General features: G+C 30.9%; 1 protein-coding gene across 1 annotated transcript; it reads right to left on the reverse strand.

Moving 5' to 3' along the window:
• Window positions 1-4,293: 4,293 nt before the first annotated feature.
• On the reverse strand, window positions 4,294-10,571 carry LOC142624341 (uncharacterized). Its single transcript, XM_075797909.1, has 3 exons — window positions 9,441-10,571; window positions 7,847-8,104; window positions 4,294-5,013 (listed from the first exon to the last, which is right to left on the reverse strand). The coding sequence occupies exons 1-3, from the start codon at window positions 10,239-10,241 to the stop codon at window positions 4,990-4,992; spliced, it is 1,083 nt and encodes a 360-aa protein (XP_075654024.1). The 5' UTR covers window positions 10,242-10,571; the 3' UTR covers window positions 4,294-4,989.
• Window positions 10,572-11,058: the final 487 nt, after the last annotated feature.

Raw genomic sequence — 11,058 nt, forward strand, 5'->3', positions numbered from 1 at the left:
TTATGCCATTTTGTAAGTAGTTTTAGTGCGGTTTGGTGAACACCCCTACTCACAATCACATTATTTTTCTTGCTACCATTTTTTTTAAGAAAAATGAAATTAGAGATTATTTTTATTAAATAGGTTGAACAAGTTACAAATTTTATCTTTTTTATTTATTTTTATAATAGGCTTTTTGTTGAATAATTTGTTCACTTGTTGTTGTTTGGTCTTGTTTGGTTTATGTTTGTTTTTATTTGGACTAATATTTTTTGTTGTTATTTAAGCTTTTTTTTTTTAAGGGATTAAGGATTATACTTAGGGGGCAGAATTAATTTTGGAATAATGCTACGTTTATAACATTTTTACAATAAATATTATACAAAAAGTTATTATTGGTTGGTAAAAAAAATAATATCAATATTGGGCTCAAATTAAAATCGGTAATAGCTTACCACATTGGGTTTGTTATGAAATTATTGTGAAAATATTGTAAATGTAGCATTACTCTTATTTTTGTAATTCTCAAGTCATTGTTCAACATTTTTATTAGTGTGGACACAAACAGGTTAGTTTAGTGCATATATATATATATATATATATATATATATATATATATATATATATATATATATATATTGGCAAGTGTGTGTGTGTAGAGTTCGAATTCAGTAAGGTTGGGTGTAAACCTATGTTTACACTATTCAATAAGAGATTGTCATATCAACATTTTCCTTAAAATTCAATACATCCTACCACTCATAAGATCTCAATAAACTCTCAATTTGGTTAGATTTATACATGGGTATTAGAATTGATTGAGTGTGGTTATGCTTATTTTTAAATATGTGATAAGATGATGTGGTATATTAGGATTGGAAGGGTAAAACATGAGCTTTATATCACGTCCTTACATAATTTAATCTCATATATATATATATATATATAGACACACTCACAAACATTTTTTTTTTTTGCAAGTTAGGGTGGTCCTGGGACCACTGTTTTAAGTTACTTCTTTTTTGAATTTTAGTTGTTCTTTCGAGCAAAATATATAACAAGTTAGTGAATGAGATGATAATCTATATAATATTCTTTTATTCACTCATTTGGCTCTAGAAAAAGAATATTATCTCATATTATATTATAATAATTTAAAATTATTTTTATTTTTTTTTTGTTTATTTAAAATCTAATATATAATATACAATACTTGACAATAAGATCTAATCAGTCAAATTATATTAAAAAAATCTTAAGAGATAAAAAATTTAAGATTATAATAAAAAATAATATGAAAATATCAATGTTTAATATAAATAGTAAAATATGAAACTAAAAATATTAATTTTAACAATGTCATTGGCATATATAATGATACGTCTTAATAAAATAAAAGATTATATTGTCAATTAAATTACAAACTTACAATATGCTATTGTCTCTGCTGTTTGAACCTTTTTTCTTACAGATTTTCAAGTACTTTATATACAAAGGTGTCAATTAAGTTACACGGCTCTTGACTATTTTTGTGTAAGTATATTGTCAATGGTGTTGGTGTGGCAAGAATATAATTGGTAATACTTAAACAACATAATAAATGAATGTTTAAATAAAATATTTTCCGATTGATAACATGTAATCATGTAATGCTTATATAGTAAAATTTGTAATATATCTAGCACTGCTCAGGTGAATTAGTTATATATATTAAAATAAGAATAATGAGTTTTAAATTTAAAAACAATATAGAATATTAACTAAATTGATGGTTACTAAATTAAATATTGCAGTATTTAAAAATATTTTTTTAAAAATATAAAAGGATTCATTTAAAATTTTGGCAGACAATATTCATAATACTAACCAAAAAAACCATTTGGTATCAATTTTGATCCGTGAATATTCTTAGGAACATTTGCCTTTTTCCGTTTCCTTTTGACCCAATTTACGCAAGAAAACAAACAAACAAACAATTCAAATGTCGGAATCATGATGTGAGGCAGGTCCTGCTTTGGTTGTTTTCCCGTTGACATGTGTTCCTGACACCATAGAGCTTGTCTTAAGACCAAAGGGAGCACAAGTGGTCCTTTATGTATTTTATTTAATAATAATTTTATCAACAAAAACTATTTTTTTGAATATATACTTTATTGTTCAACCCAAAATAATGGAATTATATATAAAAAGGTTTGTGCCTGAAATTATCTCTATCTAGAGCCTCCATAATAGAAAGAGACGGATTGGAGATGGGAATTGGCCTAGACTAATAAACAAAAACAATCCATTGGGCAAGGAGATGAAGAAGGACATTGATCTCTCTATTTGCAAAAGAAAATGAAAATTTTGCAAAAGATTTAGCTAAATATAGAATATCATCGAATATGAGCTTGACATTCCAATGAGGGACATATTCTAAGTTCTTCAAGGGCTCAATAACACTTAGAGCATCACCTTTTAAGATTATATTTCAGTAACCTTCCCTAGCAGTGCACTTTATGGCACACCACCAAGCTACTTTGGTTTCCCCTAGCAAAGAATTCCCTTGCTCCAATTGTTCATTCCACACCAACGGAAGCTTTCTTAAGTCATCTCTACCCACTACTGCAATAGAAGTTTTCTCTTCCTTGATTGCTGCATCAAAGTTTAACTTAATCCAGTTGTTTGGAGGAGGCTGTCAAATATCAATTTTGGGTGGTCTCCTTGGTAATTCACTCCAAGCTTGTTTACGCTCTTCAAAGACACACCTCACCTGTCTAGCAAGCTCAATTGGACTGCTTTTAGATCCCTCCACCCTAGCTTTGTTCTTGGAAACTGTATTTGATAACAAATAAATAAGGTATACAATTGAAATTCTTTGGCAGAATCATCATCCAACCCCAAAATAGTTTTTGGGTTGAGAATAATCTTAACCCAATCTATAATAGATATATTTGACAAATTACTTAAGTTTGTAGTCAATGGGGAAATCAATCAGATTTGTGCAACCCAATCACATTGAAGGAACAATGCTCTAAAGATTTTGAAGCATTATTACACATAAAAATTTAGTGAAGGAATAGGGAACCTGTTGTTAAGGATATTCCAACTTGTTTTTCATATAAGGTTTTTGAGTCTAGCATTTGCATTAATTTTCCATAGCTCCTTCCAATCCTTAGCCTGCAATAGAGGGCGAGCTTGAGTATTTGAACTGTTAATGGCTTTGTAGGCTGATTTCAAGGAGAACTCCCTAGAGGAGGACAAACACCAAAAGACTTGGTCATGCAATAGCTGATCAGATAGGTGGATATTAAGAATCATATTCACCGTTGCTGGCTCAAACAAATTAGACAGTTTCCCTATATCTCATTGCCTGGTGTCTTGGTCAATTACATTTGAAACTAGATGAGCAATGTCAATAACTCCACTTCTGACTTGGGAATGAAACCTGTTTCATTGGGGATCCATGGATCTTTCCAATTTTATAATTCATTTGATTTAATATGGGTGTATGATTTTATAAATCGCCACATAAGAGGTTGGAAAACATTCATCCAAACCAACTTAGATGAATATTTTGTTTGAGATATATAATCTTTTTTACTAAATTTTTCCTCAAACTAGTTTTGAGGAATCTCCTCCAATTGATTATGTGGGAGAGTTTATAAGACCATCAACCTATATTAAATCATACAGTTTATTAAATTATTTAAATAAGTCACATGACTATTTAAATAGATTATATAACTAAAAGTACACGTATTTTTTTGAGTTGTCATATAATGGGTTGGAAGAACTTTCCTCCAAAAATTGTGTTCATAATTTCTCAAGAAATTATTTCTATATATATTTAAAATCATGTTTTACCCTTCAAAAAAATTATAGGTTAAGATTTAATTTAGTTAGTTGAATTTTACCTTAGTTGTCAAATTAGTACATAAGACTCATTTTTGTCAATTTGGTCTCTTATTTTGTAAAAACTTGTCATTTTATCTAAATTTGTTAGCATACATGCAATCTTAACATATTTTTATAAAAAATTTAACTTGAAACATTCGTGAACACATAATTATGTTTGAACTTAGCTCATTTAATAATCAAATATAAACTTTAATTTGAACTTGACTTACTAAACAAACAAACATAAACAAGACATTTTAGAACCAAGTTTAAATTATTCATAAATAGCTAAATTCATTTATACCCCTAACCTAACCTAAATGTCAAGATGAGATTATAGACAATGCAGATTTCATGGTCACAATATGTTTACTTGGCACCTTTGATATAGTTATGAAATCAACTAACTCCTCCAAAATTTGCTTGAAACAGAGTCATGTCGTATTAAGATAAATATTGGTCCAATCCAATTTATTATTACCTTTAAGAATTTTGTGGTAAGTGGTAACTCCACTAATATAATTGTGAATTTTGCTTTCACAAATAAAAATTTTAGCTTTGATTTTTGGGGGAGATAGATCAAACCTGCAACATGGGAAAGAAGCCCATTCATGGGAAAATTAAGCAACCAAGATCGGATCTCATCCGTTATTTCAAAGTAGGCATTGCTTAGAACTTAATTGGTGCCTAAATTCTACAGCTTTCTTTTCTTTTTTCTTTTTAATTTTTTTTCCCATTCTTGTTTTACGCAGTGCTTATTATATTCATGCCTTTACTATGCTACAACTTACAAGCCGTATGCAACAAGTAAGAAAAAAAAAAAAAAAAAAAAAAAAACTAATCAAGAAAACCTAATATAGACGCTCAAAAGAAGGAGAAATTATACGTCATCATGGTGGACCATATCACTTATCCTTCATTCCACTAAAAAATTCCAACCTATTTAAAATTTCTAACTCAGTTTAACATTTTTTTTTTTTTTTTTTATCATAAGCTGACTTAACAATTCTAAACAAGTGAGATCTCTTTAGAGGAACAATAAATAAGTGCCGTGATCCACCATTAGAACAGTATATTTTCTCCAAAAGATGATGCCCTCCAACTGATATTATGTCCAAAAGTCTACACTTCTCAACTTCTCTTCACGAATCTACCCTGCAAAGATACAAATTATAAGGAAAAAAATGATAGAAATAACTCACGTAAATACAACCAGATTTAAAACATATAAGAGCAGTAAAATGTCCAGCATTTCTTGATATCATTTTATAGTAACAATCTACAAACTTTTTTTTTGTTGTTGTCTTTTATGTTTGTTTTCAACCCAAAAAAAAAATAGTGGTATTAAGAACTGTTTATATTTTTGCTCATTTTATTTTGTTTTGAGTCAATTGTAGAAAACCACCCTAAACTATGAAGGTACTTGCATTTTGCACCAAAAAGTAAAAACCATGAAAACTTGCATTCTCCAAACTCCAACCCAATTGTAACAAATTTACAAATTGCACCCCCCCATCCCCATTAACCATTAAAATTAAGGATCACATGCAAATCACAAACATAAAATTTCAGTACCTTCATAGTTAGCAAATCAAATAACAAAAACAAAAGAGCATTCCCACTTTCCCAATAGCCCGTTAGCACACTCCTATACCGACGTAGAAAAATGACAAAAAAGACCTATTATACTTTAAAGAATCGATCTAGCACCTAGAAAAAACAAAAATGGCATCAAATTCTCAATTTATTTCAGTCATTGTCACACATTTTCACCACGCTATTATTCAAGTGGCAACTCATTCATCCATATTTAATATTTTTCACAAAATGATTATAAATTCTTAATGTGCTTGAACCATGCTAAAACCTAAAGCCTTCACCTATCTATTTTTTTCCATCCGTTCTCTTACTTTTTCCACCGTTGAGAAGAATAGACGAAAATTAAGGGTTGAATACTACATATTTTTTAAAAGCTTAAAAGCAATCAAGGTAGTGAAATTTGCATGTTAGTAACTTTATGTAATTAGATGAAACTCATACTTTGATTGTTAGTAACTATGGAGTTGATTGTTTTTGTTTAATTATTTTAATGATATGAAAAATTCACTTGTAGTTAACTAAGATTATGAAAAATTTAAGCTTAATAATGGGTTCAGATTGAATTCTTAACAAACTCATATTGAGGTAGATTGATTTTGCAATTACAGTTGCTCACAATTGTTTTAATTATTTTATCATTAATATATATCAATCAATATTTTTTATTCTATTAATATTGTCTTCTAATCTGATCCTCCTAAATTAAAATCTTGGTTCTACCATTGACTACAAGGATAATACATGAAAATCAAATTTTTGGTCACGTGACTTGTCACGTGATCGATAATTTTAACATTCAATTAGGCTATGGGATGCAATTTATAAAGCTTGTTTGGGATATGCGAGTCCCTTTCTTACTAATATTTATTAATTGGCCCCCTGGAAATTATTTATTGAATCTGTATTCACCTGTGTAATATATTTACCATTTGCATCAAATAAAAAAATCAATCCAATCACACACGATGGTTGTTCAACTGTTAATTTATACTTTATACCCAGAGCAAACTGTTACTACTTGTCACGAATGAAGACGATAAGCCAAAATAAGATAAAATAAAATGTAGTTGTCAAAAATGAAGGGCCACGTTAATTAAGAACGTCATTGTTTAGACTAGTCATAAACAGGGGTAGCTTTGAAATTAATTTCTTTAGCCGCCGGGAATTGAATTTGAAAAATAAACACGATATTTTTCTTTTTATTGTAGTTTTTTTGGAGAGAAAATCGTCCCTTCAAGGAATCCTAGAAATCGCACAAACTTTGTTTTATTGAATTATATATATAAAGATCTTAGAGAGAATTCTACTAGGGGATAAAGTATTTGGTATCAAATGTCAACGTTATCAAAATTTAATAAGTATAAGACATGTCAGCAAATAATAATTAACCCACTAATAATTGAAAGACATGTTAATAGTAGTTATTTTGAACACATATATCTCGTTTACTAAATTTTGATACAGATAATATGGTATCATTTGATACAAAATACTTTTTCAAACTAGAGACTAAAGGGAGGAAGACTTTCAGTGTCCAAGTGTCAGTATCAACAATTGTGAAAATTATTGTGTCTGTAACATCACACTTTAATTTAGCATTAAAAATTAAAAATAAATAAATAAATAAATAAAACCTAAGGCTCTTGTAGTATACCCAAAACATTATATATATATTGTGGTTCAGATCTCTCTTATTGATAACCTAAATTCAAATCTTCACTCCTCACTCTTTCTAGTAGGTAAAAAATAAAACCCACAAATATTGCTACAGAAAGCACAATTATGAAACCATTATTAACTACAGTAGGAAATTTAAATTCTCAACAATCTCTACTTTTACTGGGATAATGAATATTATTAATGATAATGCCCCAAATCATCTAATCCTTGGTTTATTATGAATATTGGTAACAATGGCAAGGGGCTTTATAGAGATGGAGCTTTCAAATTCCAGTCAAACCTTTAACTTATGCAGAGTTTTAGAAAAATTTTCAACAATTTAAAACGTTGAAAGGAATAGTATTGTTGGGTAGTTTAACATAGATTGGTGAGCATGTAGCTTTACTCAACTAAAATGTTGACGTGCCACTTAGATATTGGACACTCTAAAAATGTCATTTTGCATGCAGCGGTCATAACCTTCCTATACGCAAAGGCAAATGTCACATTTCATGACTTAAATATGGCATCATTCAGTGTCATTGTTGACACAGGAACCACAGTTTTGAAATATTAACTTGGGTTTGTTTGAGATTGAGACTAAAAAAACAGGACTTAGAAAATAATGGAGGAAATGCACCTTTCACAATTTTAAACATTTGAAGCATTGCATTAAAAGCTGAAAGTGAAATCTCAAAAACTCATACCAATTATATAGGCTGAGGGTTACCTTCATACGGGGTCGCTTTTCAGCATTAAGCTTTCGAACTTCGTATCTAATACGTTTTGAGAAGAGTCTGTTTTGCCTCTTCTCCTTGTATCTCAACACACTAGCTTCTCTGTGCCTCATCTTCCAACCATCTTTGCCTTTCAATTCCAATTCCAATTCCTCCTCTTTCACTTTCATTCTACAACCAATATCATCACTACTACCCATTTCTGGAACCCTCCATATATTCCCAATGCTTCCATACCCATCCACCAACACCTACAAGCCGATCAAAATTATATATGATTATCAACATATGTGGTTAAGAACTTTATAACTCAATTGGTATTTCTTAGCGCTTTCAACAAAAATATTTAGAGTTCAAATTATTTCCTTTTTTCAACTATCGAATTATCTCAAAAATGGAGAGAATTATATATATATATATATATATATATATATATATATATATATATATATGTGGACCTTAATTTACAAAATCTAGATCCAAGCATGTGACATGTTACAAGCCAACATCAATGCAACTCCAAGACCAAGAAAGAAAAACTTGTTAATTCATTATTAACATATTGCTAGTATCAAAATAAGAGACCTATATATTCCAATAAACCAAATCCAATCCATTCTTGTATCTAAAGAAGGCAGCATCTCTTAAATAGTTATATCTAGTCACTCATATATATACCAAATAGACTGAATGTTGTGTATGATTTAGTTTTATATATTTTAGCAAAATTGCTTCCATCAACTGCTCCAATGATATTCACTCACTGAATTGTAACATGATTGATTTGATATAACAAAAAAGATACCTAAAAAGTCTAGAGATAGATCGAAGGGTTGAGATATGAATCTCTATAATATACGTACGATGTCTAAAACTACCAATAATTCCAACCAACAAAATGTTGGTGGACTGGGCCATACGCCACAGCTGGCTAAGGTTTACTGGGCCCCAAAAAAGCGAAAAGTGCAATTGTGCATGGGCCGAAGATTCCAGTTAGCAATACCATTCAAAACTTTAATTGCCATTTGCCCCATGGTCAATAAAATACTCAATGGACAATGCTATGTACCATGTGCCATTGTACAAACATTGCTAAATTTAAGATCCTATATTCCTAACCTTAAAAACTTTTACTACCAATTCTCAAAAAAAAAAAAAAAAACTTTTACTACCACACAAAAAAAAAAAAAAAAAAAAAGCATATATACAACCTCTCTCGTCTATGAAATAGACTAAAAATACCCATTAATCAATTATATGACAGATTCAACTGTCAACCTCTAAATTTATTATGTCACACCCTAAACAAATGAGTCCATAAAAAAATACACATAAGTAAGGAAAATTATTAAGTAGCCCGCATATAAATGATACGTTTCATTATAAATTTAATTAATAAGACCTACTGTTATAGAAAAAATACACTTTTATAGTACTCAGAGTATACTCGCTTGGGGGTAGATATAGGTATGTACACACTTCATTAAGTCACATAGAGAGGTATGTGTTTATATACCGAAGACATATATATGGTACAAAATAATTGAAAATAAAATAAGAAAAAGTAAGAGAGATGAAAGATCTCACATTGGCTTCATCATGCAACACAGGTACAGTCTGTGGGGACTCTCCTTCAATATAAAGTGGGCCCTTATCAGACCAAGCATTCATGATCCCCTGATAATCAAGGTTCAAAGACAACAAACCCTGTGTCTTCATCATCGTCGTCGTAGTCGTCATAGTCCGCCTTGTACAGCTACTCACTTCCTCTAGCTCCACCTTCTGCTTCTTCTCCACCACTTCAGAGTAACACACCCACTTCTCTTTACTCGGGTCTCTCTCCTTGATCCTCATGGCTGTTCTTAAAAGCTTGGATCTACTGGAACTGTAGTTGCTACAGTCACCATTGTTATTGGCTTCCTCGCTTCCATAAGGGTATGTTAGCGATGGTGTTGGGGGAGAGAGCGAGTCTTCCTCTGAAGATGATCCAAGGAAGTTGAGGCTTGCACCACCACTCTCGGTGCTGTTGAAGAGGAACGCTACGTTTTCGTCGTGTAAGTCTTTGTCCTCAACTAGGTTTTCTGGGTGTAAAGGGAAAAGGTTTAGCTGGTGTTGTTGTTGTTGTTGTTGTTGTTGTTGCTGGTGGGTGCTATTGGTTTTATCGTTTTTGATCATTTGGGTGGAGCTAGTAGTATTTGAGTTTTCTGAGGAGAGTTCTAAGCGGAGACTGAGGAACTTGGGCTTTCTGGTTTTGGTTCTTGATTTGCGAGCTGGTTTAAGTGGCTCTCTAACTCTAACTCTAACTCTGCCTCTGGCTTTCTCTTTCTTGGTCATAGACCTGGTTTTCATATCAGGACTATTCTTGTTGCACATCTTTCTTCCACTCATACACGATCTCTCTTTGTAAAGTTTTTAATTTTCTATTGAGTTTCTGAGTGGGAGTGAAGTTTAGGTGAGAAAAAAAGTGAGAAAGAGGAACTTTTTGTGGGGGAGAGAAAGGGCTTGACCCACTGTGAAGAGAGAGAGAGTGAGAGATATGAAGGTGATGTAATGCCCTTTTGACACGTGGAGATAGGTGATTGGTTGAGGGAGTGGATTGTGTTGTTATCCGGATTTCGTTTTTTTGTGACTGGATTGGGCTGCACTTAGTTTCACTACTCTGCTGTCTGCACTGCGCTGAAACTGTGTATCTATTGCCTTTTAATTTAATGCTATGTTGCTATTCACGTGATAGTTTTACTTTGCTGGACTAGCCCAAGGGAAAAACTGCAAATTTTTCTTTCTTTTTACAAGCATTCACGTTTTTACTTTTTCACTTCACATGAAATAGTTCTGACTTTGATTTCCACCATAAAGTAGCCAAGAAATGAAAAGGAACAAGAAAAACCAAATGGGAGTACGCACTGGTTCGTGCTAGTGTAAATATTCTTTGAAGTGTGATTTTTTATGTTGAAAATTAAAACTACTCTATTTTATTCTCTTAAAAATTACTTTATTAATTATATCATATTATTTTATAACATATACTACATTTTAACTTTTATTTATTTCATCTATTTATTAAAATATTAATTTCACCAACTCTTTGTTTCTCTTTCTTTTCATAAAAAATAATTAAAAATACTCCACCACCATAAATACAATATAAACCTTTCACAAGCGGCTACAGTGATGACATTGTAGCACAATTGCAAATATTTTTGCA

The sequence above is a fragment of the Castanea sativa genome, chromosome 1 (assembly GCF_040712315.1).
Source record: "Castanea sativa cultivar Marrone di Chiusa Pesio chromosome 1, ASM4071231v1".
Taxonomy (NCBI): Eukaryota; Viridiplantae; Streptophyta; class Magnoliopsida; order Fagales; family Fagaceae; genus Castanea; species Castanea sativa.